The sequence below is a fragment of the Microcebus murinus genome, chromosome 1 (genome assembly GCF_040939455.1).
Source record: "Microcebus murinus isolate Inina chromosome 1, M.murinus_Inina_mat1.0, whole genome shotgun sequence".
Taxonomy (NCBI): Eukaryota; Metazoa; Chordata; class Mammalia; order Primates; family Cheirogaleidae; genus Microcebus; species Microcebus murinus.
In genome coordinates, this window is record NC_134104.1 from 145,949,797 (window position 1) to 145,966,964 (window position 17,168).

Consider the following 17,168-nt stretch of genomic DNA (forward strand, 5'->3'; position numbering starts at 1 on the left):
ACCTGAAAATATTTTACCTATTTGACTGCATAAAGATTTAAAATTATTAGATGGCAAAAGATACTATAGGCCGGGTGCAGTGGCTCACGCCTGTAATCCTAGCACTCTGGGAGGCCGAGGCGGGCGGATTGCTCGAAGTCAGGAGTTCAAAAACCAGCCTGAGCAAGAGCAAGACCCCATCTCTACTATAAATAGAAAGAAATTAATTGGCCAACTATTATATATAGAAAAAAAAATTAGCCAGGCATGGTGGTACATGCCTGTAGTACCAGCTACTTGGGAGGCTGAGGCAGCAGGATTGCTTGAGCCCAGGAGTTTGAGGTTGCTGTGAGCGAGGCTGACACCATGGCACTCACTCCAGCCTAGGCAACAAAGCGAGACTTTGTCCTCCCCCCGCCCCCAAAAAATGATGTCTTTCCATTTTTTTATTTTTATTTTTTTGTTTATTTTTTAAAATTTGTTTATTTAAATTTCAGAATATTATGGGGGTACAAACACTTTGGTTACACATATTGCCTTTGCACTGCCCAAGTCAGAGCTGCAAGCGTGCCCAAACCCCAGACATCATGCACCGTACCCCCGTACCACCGTACAGTTGGTTGTAAATTTACCCATCCCCTCCTCCTGCCTCCTACCTGCCTGACACCCTGTGAATGTTACTTCCATCTGGGTATGTAAGTATTGATCCATTAGTACCAGTATAATGATGAGTACATGTGGTACTTGTTTTTCCATTCTTGTGATACTTCACTTAGAAAAATGGGCTTAGGGATGTCTTGCTATAGTGCCTTATGATTTGAATTCTTTTCCATAAATGTCTAGAAGGATGTTAGAAAAGATCCCCTGCTGTGGAACACCTTCCTTCCACCGTCTCATCCATGCTTCTCGACCTGGTGAACTGCTGGCTCTGCATCCGAGCTGGCTGCTCATCCTTGCTTTGTCCCACTTACAGGGATGATCTGGTGCCAGATCTTAGAAGGCCAACTGGAAGAGGCTGAGAACCAGCTGGAGTTCCTGAAGGAAGTGCAGCAGTCCCTTGGGAAGTCTGAGGTCAGAGCTCCCTGGAGACACAGATTGCTCTAAGACTGGGTCTCCAGCCCTCCTCCCACTGCCACATTCCCATAGAAAGCAGCCAAGATGGCCTGGACCTCCACTTGCCCTCACCTACCAACGCTGTCCAGGCTGGCATTGGCTCTGAGACCCAGGCCTCTTTTCTACAGGTGCTGACCTTCCTCCAAGCCCTTCTGGCATCCAGGAAGCACAAGGGGGAACATGCTGCCACGGCGCTCCTGAAAGAGACAGTAGAGCTTCACTTCTCCAGCATGCAGGGCCTCCCCCTGGGCTCTGAGTACTTTGAAAAGCTGGACCCCTACTTCCTGGTCTACATTGCCAAGGAGTACTTGCTCTTCTGTCCCAAGCAGGTTAGGAGAAAGCCCATCGTCATGGCGGGGGTCTGGAGTATAGGATTGAATGGTGCCCACTCAAAGGACAGAGGCAGGGACCTCACTTGGTCAGTCGCCAGGTTGCTCTGAGTTTTGGGCGGTTGGGGAGCCCAGCACTTTTCACACTTTATTGTGCATCACAGGAATCACCTGGGAGGTTGTTCCAGTGCAGATTCTGACTATGTAGGTGGAGCCAAGGGCCCTGCGTATCTAACAAGCTCCCAAGTGATGCTGATGCTTTTAGTCCAGGGACCACACTTGGAGGAGCAGGGCACCAGCCCCTGCCTGTGCCTTTATCCTAAACAAGAACTTGGCTCCCTTTTTCCCAGAAGCCTTCTAAGAAACATGTTAGCCTTTACTTATTTGTCCTGCTTTCCCAGCCAGCCAAGATTCCTTGTGGGCAAGGATCATATTTTTACATGTCTTAATATCCCCCCCCCCAGTGCCTTGTAATGAGTCGTTCAACAAATATTTGAGTGCATTACTATGTGCCAGACACCATTCTAGGTACTGAGGACACAATAGTGAACAAAACAAAATCCCTATTTCCTGGAGCTCATGCTCTAGGACTAGATGGTGCACAGTGGATAATAAATAAGTGTGGAATAAAGTAAAATCCCTTCAAAGAGAGTGTTTTCTGAGAGCTCCGGGAGTCTCTCGTAGAGTAGGGCAAACCACACAGCCATCTCACCTCTTATTCCTACAGCCCCGGTCACCAGGCCAGATCGTGTCTCCACTTCTTAAACAAGTTACCGTGATCTTGAATCCTATAGTCAAAGTAGCACCAGCTCTGGTTGACCCCCTGTATGTGATGGCTCAGGTCAAGTATCTCTCAGGTGAGCCAATGGGTCCTGGAGGCCAGGTGGGGCCTTGCCTCTCTCACATCTGTTCATCTACTCAGTCACCTGTTAGGGCTTCTGCCCCTGGGTTTGTGTCCACAGGCTCCCTGCCTGCGATACTTTACACACACGCACACACACATGTACACGTGCCCCTCACCAAGCCTGTGCACTTTTCAGCCTCCAACCTGCCGGTAACCTTCCTGACGCCCTCACCAGCAGGAGTCTCTCCCACTTAGCCTTTTTCAGATTACTCACTTGATCTGTGCAGGTAACAGTCATTGAACTTCTTCTGGGATACTCAAAAAGAGTCAGGGGAAATTGACAAGCAATAAGCACACCGTATTGTTTGTTAGAACGCAGTCGCGCTGTGGCAGAAGCTAAAGCAGGGAAGGGGCTGCGGGGTAGTGGGCTGCAGTTTTAAAATGTGTCAGGAAAAGTCTCGTAGAGAGGTGAGGCCTGGTACCCTTAGGCTTTCAGAACCCCTGGGGGCCCTTCTACCTCCCATCCAAGGCCCAGACCCTGGAGAGAGAAGGAAAGAGAGGAAGAACCCTCGTGGGTGCCCTGTTGTCTTCTCTGGCACAGAGCCCTCCCCTGAAGTACTCTCTCCCTGCAGCTTTCATCCCATCCTGTCTGCCTGAAAACCAGGCCCATCTCTGGTGTCCTGGGGAATCTAGAGGATCCAGAATACTATGGCCCTGTGTCTGTCCTCTGGCCACTACATTGTGTTGGTCGCACTCTGCCGAGAGCCACTGTCTTCATCCTCGGTCCTCCCTGTGTTTATCTGGGTGCTAGGTTAACCCACAGCTTCAGTGTCTCCTTGGTACAAGGCCAGGATGGGAGGGCTCCCCCCAGGGTACTGGCAGCTGCCAACAGGTTTGAGGCCAAAGCAAGGTCTCCAGCTGCTTGGGTTGCCATAGTGACCTCTCCACATTTCCACAACACACAGGGAAAGAGCTGGGAGCTTGGGATCCAGAAGCAGGTGCTCCCACCCACCAGGTTATGGACCCCAAGAGGAGCTGTTGAGGGACCTGACAGCAGAGGGAGGAGGGCTCCCCTACCAACTCGCCACACACACCCCAGCCTGCCACTACCACCCTGTAAATGCCAGCCTGGCTACAAGAAGGCCGCTCAGCCCACCAGTGCCAGGGGCTTCCGAGCTGAGATTCAGGAGCCCAATGGGCCTGCATTTAAATGCCGACTTGGAACCTTCCAAGCTGAGTGGCTTACATCACTGGAGCTCTAGGTCCTATATTTATTTTTTATTTTATTTTTTATTTATTTATTGAGACAGAGTCTCGCTTTGTTGCCCAGGCTAGAGTGAGTGCCGTGGCGTCAGCCTAGCTCACAGCAACCTCAAACCCCTGGGCTCAAGCAATCCTGCTGCCTCAGCCTCCCAAGTGGCTGGGACTACAGGCATGCGCCACCATGCCCGGCTAATTTTTTCTATATATATAAGTTGGCCAATTATTTTCTTTCTATTTATAGTAGAGATGGGGTCTCGCTCTTGCTCAGGCTGATTTTGAACTCCTGACCTTGAGCAATCCGCCCACCTTGGCCTCCCAGAGTGCTAGGATTACAGGCGTGAGCCACCGCGCCCAGCCTTAGGTCCTATATTTAAAAGACAGTAATAATATCAGCCTTACAGCGCTGGGCAGATATTAAAGCAGACTTTCTAAAGTGCTTTGTGAGTGTTAAATGTAGAGTAGATGCTTCATAAATTGTGGCTGCTATCGTTGCTGTTATTATTAGGTTTTGTTCTGCTCTTAGGTGTGGGAATTGAGACTCACGTGCTCCCTTGAGCCTCCGGATGGAGCAGTGAAGTGACTTAGCTGTCTCCCTGCTGGTTATGAGACAAGGAGGTTACACTGAGGTTTGAGTTTCATGACTTTTGTCTGGGACAAGGCAAAAACTGTGCGGTTTTAACCTCAGAAAGGGACCTCTGAGTGCCGCAGAACAGAACTGGCTAAAATACCCACCTGGGTAACAGGACATGTAAACTTCATTCTGCCTTTACACATTGAGTCTCAGGAGTCCCCGAGGATCCCTGCATGTAGAGGTGTGCGTGTTATTTCTAGGAGAGCCAGAGAATGCCCAGAGCACCCTGCAGCGTTGCCTGGAGCTGGACCCCACCTCCGCGGACGCCCACCTCCTCATGGCCCAGATCTACCTGGCCCAGGGCAACTTTGCCATGTGCTCCCACAGCTTGGAGCTGGGTGTCAGCCACAATTTCCAGGTGGGGATCCTCTGCGCCCTGTCACACACTCAGCATCCCAAAGTCCAGCTAGCTGAAGCCCCCATTTGCCTTGAGAGAGTAGCCCCAGGGGCTACCTGTGTCCCTCAGACTCCTATCCTGGCCCAAAGGCAGGGGCAGGCTCAGTGAGCTCCCGGGGGCATTCTTGGGCCTGGCTGCCATGAGCAGCAGCAGCAGCAGCAGCAGCAACAGCAGCAGCGGTGAACTGGAGCCCCACACAGTCTGATGTGTCCTCCTAGGTTCGAGACCACCCCCTCTACCACTTCATCAAGGCCAGGGCCCTTAACAAGTCTGGTGACTATCCAGAGGCAATAAAGACACTGAAAATGATCGTGAAATTGCCAACTCTGAAGACGGAAGAAAGCAAGAAGTTCCGCAGGCCCTCTGTGCAGCCCAGCGAGCGGGTGTCCATCTTACTGGAACTGGTCGATGCCCTCCGGCTGAATGGGGAGCTGGTAAGAAATGCTGTGCTCTCTTCCCTGGGGACTGGGGCACGTTGGAGGGCCAGGGCAGGCAAGGGAGCCAGGCTCTTTGATTGCCTAATGTATACTTGCGCAGCAAATGGAGGGTCTGTTTGGGTCCCATGTTTTAGCACGAGGCCACCAAGGTCATGCAGGATGCCATCAACGAGTTCAGCGGCACACCAGAGGAGGTCCGCATCACCATCGCCAACGTGGACCTGGCCCTGAGCAAGGGCAACGTAGACATGGCTCTGAGTGTGCTGAGGGGCATCACACCCAAGCAGCCCTGCTACGTGGAAGCCATGGAGAAGATGGCCAACATCTACCTGCAGACCCGCAAAGACATCCGCCTCTACATCGGATGCTACCGGTAAGCCCCACAGGCAGCACAAGGGCAGCTGCTTCTCCGATGGCATCTTAGTGAATGTTTCCTTCAGCTCGTAGTTCTTCAACCTGGGTCTCCAGACCGTATCCTTGGGGTGTGTTTGATAAACGTATGGAATTCCCCATGGGTTAGAATTTGAGCATGGCAGGTCAGTAAGCCCTGCTGACGGATGAGTTCTGAGGGCACAGAACGGAATGGTCCCCAAGCACTGCTTGCCTCCCCCACTCCCCTGCACCCCTTGCATGGCTCACATTCTGGTGGGAGATTGTGGGCCTAGCCCCAGGAGCAGATGCCAAAGGAACCATGGAAACACACTTCTGCCCTGGCACCTAGCTCTGCCTGTCCTTGGATAATGTCCAGTGACTCGGATGTGGCCAAGGTAGGGTGGCTGAGGATGGAGAGCAGGCATCTGAAGCCCCAAGCTGCTGTCTCTGTATGATTTGGCATTGGGGCCTTGAGCGTGTCTTCCTACTCCTTTCTTCAGGCAGAACACCATCTAGGCAATTCCAGGTGGGGGTCGGGGTGCTGGGGGAGAAGGGGAGGCCATCCAGCAGAGGGATGGCACACGGTAGGGAGGTACAGTCAACTTGGGGTTTTAGAAAGAGCAGTGTGGCTGCCATAGGGAAGGGGTCTGGAAGGCTGGGGGTGGACCAAGAGGAACAGGCAGAGGCCCTGGCCATGGCCAGATGGTAGATGAGGACAGCCTATCTAAGGTAGCTAGCACAGTGGGCTTTCTATAAGCATTGGTTGATGAATGAATGAATGTCAGTCAGGATCAGTGGGAAAGAAGAGAAGGAGATGGCTTCAGGAATGTAGGGGGGTGCGCAGGCCTGAGCTAAGCTTTTGGTTACTCTTGCAGTGAGCTTTGTGAACAACTGCCTGGCCCCCACACTAGCCTCCTACTGGGCGATGCTTTCATGAACATTCAGGAGGTGAGTGAGGGGGCTCCTGGCCTTGCCAAATGGCACCCCCATTCTCACTTGTCTGGTGGGAGAGAAGAGAAAGACTCCTGGACACTTTCCCCTCCAGCCCGAGAAGGCCCTGGAGGTCTATGACGAGGCCTATAGGAAGAACCCGCACGACGCCTTTCTGGTCAGCAGGATCGGGCAAGCTTATGTGAAGACCCACCAGTACAGCAAGGTCAGGCTGGGCTGGGGTGGGAAGGGGTGGGAGGTCCAGCCCAGCAGGGACAGTGGAGGAGAATGCACGAGTGGGCGGGCATCTGGGTGAGAGGAGAGTAGTTGAGTTTCCACCCCAGCTCCCTGCTCAGTGGGGTGCCAAAGGGGGAACTCAGCAGCTCCCCACCACTGCCCATCCCTGCTTTAGCTGGGGCTTGAGCCCTGGGAGGGCCTTTTCGCCAGGCGTCTATGTTCTGGAGGTGGCCACTGTGTGGTGGCCACTGAGCGGAATGTGGTGTCAGGCACTTCAGTGCAGAACCAGACCAGAGGCCAATGTTTCTTGTTTGCACTAAGGCAATTAATTATTATGAGGCTGCCCAGAAGATTAGCGGACAGGACTTTCTGTGCTGTGACCTGGCTGAACTGCTCCTCAAATTAAAGAAGTTCAACAAGGCAGAAAAAGTTCTGAAACAAGCACTGGAACACGAATTTGGTAAGGCAGCATTTTAACTGGCTTCTCGCATTTGGAGCAGGCATACTGCCCACCCACCACTGTCCCCCTTAGCCGGAGTCCTGAACCCAGCCCTCCCCACCAACCCAGCTTCCCAGGGGGCCACAGAACACTAATTTGAGTTTCCATTTGCAGCCAAAGACATCCCATCCATGATGAATGATGTTAAGTGCTTGCTTTTGCTGGCAAAAGTTTACGAGAGCCAGAAAAAAGAAGATGTTATAGAGACTTTGAACAAGGTAATTGACAAGTAGACTCAAACTCTTCCTCTTCCTTTTGCTGATGGGGGCTGAAGGAGGAAGAAGGGTAGGGCTCCAGGCCTGGAGGGGCCCCAGACTCTACCTTAAAAGAGGACCTAGGTTACACCTCTGACCTCCCCCTGTCCTTGCTCATTCAGTGATGGCGCACTAAAATGCTCTGAGCTGGGCTACACCGGCCTGGGGAAGGCAAGAAGTAATACAATGCCTTTGCCCTAAAGATGATGACAATGACAGTAGCTCCCATGCATCGAATGCTCTGTGCTAGGTTCTATAATAGGTTTTTTGCTTTCTTATTTAATTCTCACAGTAGCCCTTTGAGATATGCACTGTGACATTCCCACCTAGGTTAAGGCTTTAGGAGGTTAAGAAATGTGCCCAGGCTGGTCTGAGGACAGTGGTGCTTACAACTAATTGATCACAACCAGTTACAGATTCCTTTGTTCCTTCTCTACTCCCACTGCTTCACTTGATCAAATTGTAAAAAATTAAAAAGAAAAAACGAAATGTGCCCAAAGTCAAATACAGTTGTATTACTCCGTTTTCTCTTGGCTTATAACAGAATATCCGAAACTAGGTAATTTATAAAGAAAAGGAACTTACTTCTTATGGTCATGGAGGCTAGGAAGGCCAAGGTTTAGGGGGCCCATCTGGTGAGTGTTGGTGGGCACTTTCTGAAGAGCCCTAAGGTAGCACCCGAGGTGGTACAGGCATCACATGGTGAGGGGGCTGAGCATGCTAACATGTTACCTAATTCTCTCTTCTTCTTCTCCCTATAAAGCTACCAGTTCCACTCTCATGATAACACTTTAATCCATTAACCCAAGAGTAGATTCAGCTATGATAGACTAATGAGTGCTGTGCTCTCATGATTCAAATCACCTCTTAAAGGCCCCACTTTTCAATATTGCCACACTGGAGACTAAGTTTCCAACACATGAAATTTGGGGGACAGATCCAAACCATAGCAACAGTCATGCATTGCTTAATGGCAGGGATATAATTTCATCCTTGTGTGAACATCATAGTGTCCTCATACAAACCTAGATGGTCTGGCCTACGACACACCTAAGCTATATGGTATAGTCTACTATACCACACTAGTCCTAGGCTACAAACCCATACAGCATGTTACTGTACTAAATGCTGTAGGCAATTCTTTTTTATTTTTTTATTTTATTTTATTTTTTTAGAGACAGAGGTCTTGCTCTTGCTCAGGCTGGTCTCAAACTCCTGAGCTCAAACAATCCGCCCTCCTCGGCCTCCTAGACTGCTAGGATTAACAGGCGTGAGCCACCATGCCTGGCCTGACTGTAGGCAGTTCTAACACAATGGCAAGTATTTGTGTATCTAAACATTTCTGAATATAGAAAAGATATAGTAAAAATACGGTATTATAATCCCATGGGAGCACCATTGTATATGCAGTCCGTGGTTGACCGAAAAGTCGTGGTGGCGCATGGCAGTTCTAGCAAGCAGTGGAGCTGAGATCGGAACCGGGTCTGGCTTCTCCCAACCCATACTCCTTCCACACTGGTCTGATCCGAGAGCCCCTGGCCATTCCTGTCACGCCTTTCTCACTTTTTCTCCCAGGGGTGTGGCCTCTCACTTGTTCCTGGGTTACACTCTGTGGTTATGGAGGAAGACTGCTTGAGATGCTTTATTCCTTTGTTTACCAGTGGATTTCCATTCCTCTGTTTGTCCCTTGGGAACCAAGTGCTGATTCGTGCCCACTTCCTACAACTTAACCCTGGCATCATCGTTTCCTCTTGCCCCCATGCTCTCTGGTTGCTCACCTGATCGTTTTGCCTTGGGAATATTTGTGGGCACTTCCACAAATTCCCAACAAGGCAATATATTCAGAACAAAACACAACCTGCGTTGGGCACCTACTGTGTGCTCCTTAGAAAAGCCAAAACAAATTACACATAGTGCCTCAAGGTGTGATGGAAGCAGGTAAACAGGTAAGTACAATGTTTTGTCTGTATGCCTCTGCTTCTGCTCCTGCCCCCAGAGGCAGTGCCGGCATTCCTACTGTGTACTCAGCCAGTGGCTTTGCCTGTCCAGAGTGACTCAGATTTGCTCAAGGGCACTTAAGATGCCCTTTCTAATACTACTGGCTTTCAAATAAGAGTTTGGGACTTTCTGTGAACTGACACGTAAGGCTCTGGGGTTCTGATCCTGGTTTTATTGGTTTCCCAAGGCCTTGGACCTCCAGTCTCGGATACTGAAGCGGGTTCCACTAGAGCAACCAGAAATGATCCCGTCCCAGAAGCAATTGGCTGCCTGTATCTGCACCCAGTTTGGAGAGCACTACCTGGCAGAGAAGGAGTATGCCAAGGCAGTGAAGGCTTATAAGGATGCTCTCTCCTACTCGCCCATTGACAACAAGGTGGGTGGCCCTCAAAGCAAGACACTGCTCCCTCTCCTGGGGCACAATGCCTTGCTAAGCTCCCTGAGCAGACTCAGGGTCAAGTTCCTTCTCCATCCCTCCCTAAGGAGCCGCAGATATGATAGGCATGGGAGGCCAGCCAGCAGTGGCCCCTGAGGCGAGGCATGTGCCCCTGCTGACCCTGGGCCCTCACTTGCTGCGGCCCTTGGAGCAAAGGCTCACTTTGGACAGCCATTTGTAGGGGGCAGAGTGGAGAAGACATTGCTGAAAGTCATGTTAGTCTGACCTTTTCAGGTCTCCCATGGAGGTGGGGAGATGATGAGGGTTGTGGCTACCAGGGCTCTTTGGGCATGAAACCAAAGCTGAGTTTCCAAGGGGGCTAGAGCTGTGAGGGAGGTGTGGCTCCAGATGAGGGAACGGTGATATTCACACTAGGAGAGTAGATGGAAGGCCAGGTGTGATGGCTCACGCCTATAATCCTAGCACTCTAGGAGGCCTAGGCGGGCGGATTGCTCGAGGGTCAGGAGTTCGAAACCAGCCTGAGCAAGAGTGAGACCCCGTCTCTACTATAAATTTAAAAAGAAATTAATTGGCCAACTAGTATATATAGAAAAAAATTAGCCGGGCCTGGTGGCGCATGCCTGTAGTCCCAGCTACTCGGGAGGCTGAGGCAGAAGGATTGCTTGAGCCCAGGAGTTTGAGGTTGCTGTGAGCTAGGCTGACGCCACGGCACTCACTCTAGCCTGGACAACAAAGTGAGACTCTGTCTCAAAAAAAAAAAAAAAAAAAAAAGAGAGTAGATGGAAAGCTTAGTGGCAGATCCATTCATGCAGCTAATATTCACTCATTTAACAGATACCTAATATGTGCCAGGTACTGTGCTGGGCCCTGGAGACAGTGGGGCAAGATGTGGTCCCTGCCCAGAGGGTACAGATGAGAGCATGGGCAGCTGTGATGCTGTATGATACAGGCCTGCGTGTGGGTACAGGGCACCATGGGAACTCGGAGGAAGGGTACCTTCCCCAGAGTCTGGGGCACAGAGGGCTCCCAGAGGAGAGAGGCCAGAGCTGAAGCTGAAGGCTGAGACTGGGCAGCCAGGCTCAACTTTCAGGAGTCAGTTGGTATGACATGTGGTTTGACTGGAGAACTGGGTGGGAAAAGGTAAGGGCCAGACACATGATCCCAGGGAATTTGAGACATATTTTGAAGGCAGAGCTAATGGGAGTGGGTATGAGGGAAAGAATTGTGGAGGACAATCCCCGGGTTTTCCCACAGTGTTCTGTGCTTAGTTTATTACGTCTGGCCTTGTCCCAGGTGGTGTTGGAGCTGGCGCAGCTCTACCTGCTCCAGGGGCACCTGGACCTGTGCGAGCAACACTGTGCCATCCTCCTGCAGACTGAGAAGAACCACGAGACCGCCTCTGTGGTAGGAGGCCCCAGGACCCCCTTCGCCCCCTCCCCAGGGTCCCTGTGACCAGATGCAGGCTGCTCCCTAGCCCATACCCTCAGATGGGCTGTCTGACACCTGCTCACTCTCACTCTTTGCTGCACCTGCTCACTCTTCAGCCAGGAGGGGTGGGCTGGCTGGCGGGGGCCACCATCATCCTCCTGGGCCAGCCTAAGGGGAGAGGTGAGGCTGATTCATTCCAGGGGAAACTGCATCCACTGTAAGTGAAGGCAAGGGTGGGACAGGTTCCTGGAGCTTCAGGAAGTATGTGGAATAACCCTCCCCATCCTCCCTCTCTCCTCCCTATCACCCAAACGTCCTCCAGAGCTGCCCCAGGAGCAGAGGCTAAGCCCCTACAGAGCAGAGGAGGGAGTCCCCATCTCTCCTTCTATTGTCTGGAATTGGCAGTGCTCAGACCTGGGTGGAAGGCCTGGCTCTGTAGGCCATCAAAAGGCCCCACTGGCCTCTACCTCTAGCCTTACCCTTCCATCCTCAACCCAGCTCCTCTTGAACTACTGCTCAGGCAGTTTCTACTTTCTGGTATCTTTTCCCAGGGCCTAGGAAGGCGTTTTGGAAGTTCTTTTCTACCTTCCTTCCTTATACCACCACCCCCTACCTCCCCACTCACACCCTGTCTCCCCCCCACGCCCATGCAAGCTGCTGTCAGGAATTCCAGAGCCTTATGTGTTTTCTGATAGATGATGGCCGACCTGCTGTTTAGAAAACAGAATTATGAAGCAGCCATCAATCTCTACCGCCAAGTCCTGGAGAAAGCACCAGGTAATTCTGCCGATTGAGACTGCATACATCAGTTCCCACTGAGCAAGGGCTGCTCTCCCGGAGAAGGGTGGGCCCTCTGCCCTCCTTCCTGACTGGGCAGAGGAAGCCCCTTCCTCTCTGATTGTTCCCAGAGAGGCAGGAAACTGATAAAGACCCAATGGAACGTGCCGGCCCTTCCCGAGTCCAAGGGGCCAGTTCCTGGTCTCAGGCACTTGGCACTGGACCCAGGACAGCCTGTCTGTCCCCAAGTCACAGCCCAACACGGTCCCCTTCTGTGGTCACAGCCACCTGGAGGGGACTAGAAATTCTCCCTTGATGTGTAGCTATTCATTGCAGCATAAAACTTCCCCTTCAGAGTCTGCCCATGGGCTCAGCAGGTTGCAGTGGTTAGGAGTCTACATCCTGGGGCCAGGTTGCCTGGGTCCTGGTCTACCACTTACTAGCTGGGTAACCTTAGGCAAATTACTTAACCTCTCTGTGTCTCACTGTCCCACCTGTAAAACAGGGATGATAGTAGTTAATATATAGGTAAAGCACTTAGTGCCAGGTACAATATGAGTACTATGTAAGTATTAGTTGCTATTATTGCTCTCTTTAAGCATTATTCTTCACTCAGCACCGGAGACCAAAGGAGACACTGGAGCTGTTGGAATGTCTCCACTCAGCCCAGATGGGCAATGTCTCCTGGCTCCTCCTAAAGACCTAGCCCCCACTGCTTCTCTCTCTGCCAGGCCACTGCACCCCTGCTTGACACAGCTATTGGCTATCCCAGCCTGGAGATTTCTGCTGTCTTATTTTAGATAATTTTTCGGTATTGAGGAAATTAATCGATCTGCTACGAAGAAGTGGCAAACTTGAAGACGCTCCTGCCTTCTTTGAATTGGCCGAGAAGGTGTCCAGCCGGGTGCCTTTGGAGCCCGGGTTCAACTACTGCCGAGGCATCTACCGCTGGTGAGTTGGGTGGGTTGCAGGGCAGCTATGTGCAGGAGGCTCAGCCTCCAGGACAGGGAACCAGGAGACCAGAGATCCAACCACTGCTTTGCGCAGATTCACAGAGTGGCTGCTGTGTATCCCTGCACTCTCCGAGCCTCAGTGTCCCTAACTAATTCTTGGTGTTTTCTCCACTACAGGCACATAGGGCAGCCCAACGAAGCCTTGAAGTTCTTAAACAAGGCGCGTAAGGACAGCACTTGGGGCCAGAGCGCCACCTACTACATGGTGCAGATCTGTCTGAACCCAGACAACGAGATTATGGGCGGAGAGGCTTTTGAGACCTTGGTGGCTGAGAGCAAGTAAGGACCAGTGGGGTCAGGGGTGGAACCCTGGGTAAGTCAGGGAGAGCCTGCGGCCTCTGGGTGGAGACCAGGTGAGGGCCGTGTGGCCAGGCTGCCTGCCAATGTCTTGTGCCTGCAGCTCCACCGACAGGAAGGAGACGGAGCAGCATGGCGTGCGCACAGCCGAGAAGCTGCTGCGTGAGTTCTACCCACACTCAGCCTTAGGCCACACGCAGCTGCGGCTGCTGCAGGGCCTGTGCCTGCTGGCCACCAGGGAGAAGGCTAACGTGGAGGCGGCGCTGGGCAACTTCATCGAGATGGCGCAGGCCGAGGTGAGCAGGGCAGGGACAGGCGGGAGGCAAGGCAGAGGCCGACCCACTGCCAAGGCGGCCAACACCTGCTTCCCACCCTCTGTGCAGAAGGACAGTGTCCCCGCCCTGCTGGCCTTGGCGCAGGCCTATGTGCTCCTGAAGCAGATCCCCAAGGCACGCACGCAGCTGAAGCGCCTGGCCAAGGCCCCGTGGATGCTGGCCGAGGCTGAGGACCTGGAGAAGAGCTGGCTCCTGCTGGCCGACATCTACTGCCAGGGCGGCAAGTTCGACCTCGCCTCGGAGCTGCTGCGGCGCTGCGTGCAGTACAACAAGGCGAGGGAGCGCAGTGACGGGGCGACCGGGCAGGGGAGGAGCGGGGGCGGGGATGAGGACGGGGATTGGGGGTATGGGAGGGTGGTTCCAGTGCTCCAGAAAGGGCGCGCAGGCTTTGGGGACGGAGACAGGAAACAGGGACTAGACGGGAAGAAGTAGAACCAGAAGGGCACATGGGCGATAGACGAGGACAGGAACTGCGAGCTCAGGCGTGCAGGGGTCGGGCTATGCCCAGAGGAGGGAACACAATGGCCGGGAGAGATGGGCCAGGTTCGCGGGGTCTGGCCGGGAAGGGCATTTGCAGGTGAAAGCGTGCCTCGAAGCGCGCGACAGAAGGGCTGCGTAGAAAGGGGTTATGCCCCCATTGGGGTAGCCGGGCTGAGGGCACACAGCTCGTCCCTTGCAAGGGCGGGGGTGCCCTTGGGGCTTTGTGGTTTGGTTTAATGCAGCTCACCGCCGTCCCTTGCCCCCTCCTGGTCCCGGTACCACCTCGGCCCCTGGACCGGCTGTGGCTAGCGCTCCACAGAGGCGCTGACCGCCTTTCCCTGCAGTCCTGCTGCAAGGCCTACGAGTACATGGGCTTCATCATGGAGAAGGAGCAGTCCTACAAGGACGCAGCCAGCAATTACGAGCTGGCCTGGAAGTACAGTCATCAGGCCAACCCTGCCATTGGTAAGGCAGCCAGCAAAGGTGCACATGGGTGGGCTGTGGGAGGGAGGTGGGCAGGAGGACCCCTCACCTGACCCCAGAACTCCAGGCCTGTACCCTGGCTGTTGTGGGAAGCAGAGGGGTTCTCAGATTATCAGGGTGCGACCATTTGTGTTTTCCATGTCCCTGGACAGGTTTCAAACTCGCTTTCAACTACTTGAAGGACAAGAAATTTGTGGAGGCCATCGAAGTCTGCCACAGCGTAAGCCACCAACATTGGCAGGGAAAGGGCCTGGCACAGTGGCGGAGACGCCTGTCTGATGCTGCACATCCATTCTGTCTCTGTTCCAGGTCCTCTCAGAACACCCCAACTATCCCAAGATAAGAGAGGAAATTTTGGAAAAGGCCCAGGGGTCCCTGAGGCCCTAGCTGTGGTTAGAGGGGCCCAAGCCAGCCGAAGCCATCAATCTACTGAAGTTGTATGGAGGAGCGAGAAGAGGGTGGGTAGAGAAGGGACTCAGAAAATGACATATTCTTCCCTGTTACTGTTTTTGGTTTATTTTAATTCATGTCTCATCTGGCCTAAAGGACATCCCAAAGCTTTATGTTTTTAAGGCACAGGAAGTAATTTTGCTCTGGAAAGAAAGATATCAACTGGCTTAACGTCTGCTGGGCTCATTGGATACTTTCTAATAGACCTCACTTTTATCCCAGGCTCTGTGAGGGGGCATCGGGGACAAAGATGGAGCTCCCAGTAGAATGGTGGTTAGAAAAATACCCTACAGCTATTTTTAAATTGTTGCCTTCCCTCTCTTGCCTGGTTCCCAGCATCCTAGAGCTAAAGAAGCAACTGTTCCCCCCTGCCATGCTACCCACCGAGTCTGCCTGGCAGTGGGCCCAGGCAGGAGGACCAGCTGCAGAAGGCCCTCACAGCAGAGGCCCTGTGTAAGAGGGACTACGGGTGGCAAGGGCCATTGTCCTTCACTGTCCATACATCTGTCTCCCCTTATCCACTCCCCAAGTCTTCAGCTGGCTTCTGCTGGTCTTTAACAGTTTGGGACAAGCCTGTTCACCCTTGCCTGGCACAGGAAAATACATACCCAGAAAAAGTAGTCTCCACTTAGCTTTTGTAAAGGACATTACCAACTAATTCATCCTCCAGAAACCCTTTTAATGCCTAAGGTGGCAAATGCAGTGGTCCCTATTTAGATGAATAATGTTAATTGCAACTAGCAAGAGGGTGACAGAGGTCACCTTTGCTGTGCTCCCAATACTGCTCTTCCTGTTTTTCAGGATGGCAATAATGGGCCAGTCTGGCCTCAGGGGAAGGAACTCTGAACTGGGAGTCAGGAGGCCTTCGGATCTCCCCATGTGATCTTCTCAAATCCCTTCCCCTCTCTGGGTCTCAGTGTCCCCATCTGTGGCAGGAAATTAGATTTGTTACCCAAATCATGGTACCACTCTCTGCCAGTGATATACAGCAAACATTTAAAGTTTAATAACTATGTGTCTATACATCATATTTATGTAATAGAGAAAAACTAGCACAACAAACTCAGGAATTCATGGGTGCTTTTCCATAAGGTAGGTAGGGTGGCTCTAACTTTTAAACATACTGATACAATTGATTTAAAGGAAAAATACTTAGGTCCAGGTGCAGTAGCTCACACCTATAATCCCAGCACTTTGGGAGGATTGCTTGAGCCCAGGAGTTTGAGGCTGCAGTGAGCTATGATTGTGCCACTCCACTCTAGCTTGGGCAACAAAGCAAGACCCTGTCTCCTAAAAAAAAAAAAAAAAAAAAAGAAAAAAACAAAGAAAAATACTTAGAATGGGTAGAATGCAGGAATGGGCAGTTTTCAAGAGAAGTCCAGTGACTAAGGTTTAGGAACAGTGAACGGATAAGGATGCCTTTAGAGCAGCGTGCATCGTCCGTGATGGCTGTGGAGCCTTGTTTTTATAACATACTACTGGTCACGTGCACGGCCTCTTGGTGTGAGTTGGTGATCTGGAATGCTTTCCCCAAGTTACTCCATCTTTCCTGCTGGAAAACCCAGTCCTCTTTCCTGTGATGTGCTTTACAACCCAGTTTTGTTGGGACAGGTTTATTGAGAGGCAGATCTGTCTGTATGGAGAATGATGCTGTAAAGGGATTGTACATTAATCATGTTTTTGTTGTCGTAAAACCTAAGTTGTCTTCATTTATCTTAAAAAAAAAAGTCAAGAATTGATCCTACTCTGGGAGGCCAAGGCGGGTGGATTGTTTGAGCTCAGGAGTTGGAGACCAGCCTGAGCAAGAGTAAGACCCCGTATCTACTAAAATTAGAAAGAAATTACTTGACAGCTAAAAATATATAGAAAAAGTTAGCCAGGCATGGTGGTGCATGCCTGCAGTCCCAGCTACTTGGGAGGCTGAGGCAAGATAGCTTAAGCCCAGGAGTTTGAGGTTGCTGTGAGCTAGGTTGACACCACGGCACTCTAGCCCGGGGAACAAAGTGAGACTGTCTCAAAAAAAAAAAGAATTGATCCTGTGGCCCTAGATGGGCACAGGTGGGACTCAGTCCAGCCATGGGCTGAATTCGTGGTGTAGAAGCCTGTGGAGGCTTCCTGCTGTGGCACTGGAGCTGCTGAGGGCTGCCACCCGGCCACCCGGACTGGTCAGAGCAGACCCTCACAGCCCTTGGAGAGACCCAGGTTTTGGATCATGCATGCTGAAG

General features: G+C 52.0%; 1 protein-coding gene across 2 annotated transcripts in view; it reads left to right on the plus strand.

Moving 5' to 3' along the window:
* The window catches only part of TTC21A (tetratricopeptide repeat domain 21A), a 32,891-nt gene extending 16,254 nt beyond the window's left edge, over positions 1-16,637 (plus strand). The window contains exons 10-29 of one of the 2 annotated variants that reach the window (XM_020285420.2): positions 953-1,050; positions 1,221-1,421; positions 2,149-2,278; positions 4,360-4,517; positions 4,775-4,990; positions 5,128-5,366; positions 6,241-6,313; positions 6,411-6,521; positions 6,854-6,992; positions 7,146-7,249; positions 9,471-9,659; positions 10,974-11,084; positions 11,804-11,885; positions 12,686-12,836; positions 13,016-13,177; positions 13,299-13,491; positions 13,579-13,803; positions 14,355-14,475; positions 14,646-14,713; positions 14,803-16,637. In XM_020285420.2, the coding sequence (XP_020141009.2) occupies positions 953-1,050; positions 1,221-1,421; positions 2,149-2,278; positions 4,360-4,517; positions 4,775-4,990; positions 5,128-5,366; positions 6,241-6,313; positions 6,411-6,521; positions 6,854-6,992; positions 7,146-7,249; positions 9,471-9,659; positions 10,974-11,084; positions 11,804-11,885; positions 12,686-12,836; positions 13,016-13,177; positions 13,299-13,491; positions 13,579-13,803; positions 14,355-14,475; positions 14,646-14,713; positions 14,803-14,880 (2,849 nt within the window). In that variant the 3' untranslated portion in view covers positions 14,881-16,637. Of the gene's footprint in view, positions 1-952; positions 1,051-1,220; positions 1,422-2,148; positions 2,279-4,359; positions 4,518-4,774; positions 4,991-5,127; positions 5,367-6,240; positions 6,314-6,410; positions 6,522-6,853; positions 6,993-7,145; positions 7,250-9,470; positions 9,660-10,973; positions 11,085-11,803; positions 11,886-12,685; positions 12,837-13,015; positions 13,178-13,298; positions 13,492-13,578; positions 14,247-14,354; positions 14,476-14,645; positions 14,714-14,802 lie in introns of those variants that run through there. The other variant, XM_020285425.2, reaches the window with a different exon arrangement.
* Positions 16,638-17,168: the final 531 nt, after the last annotated feature.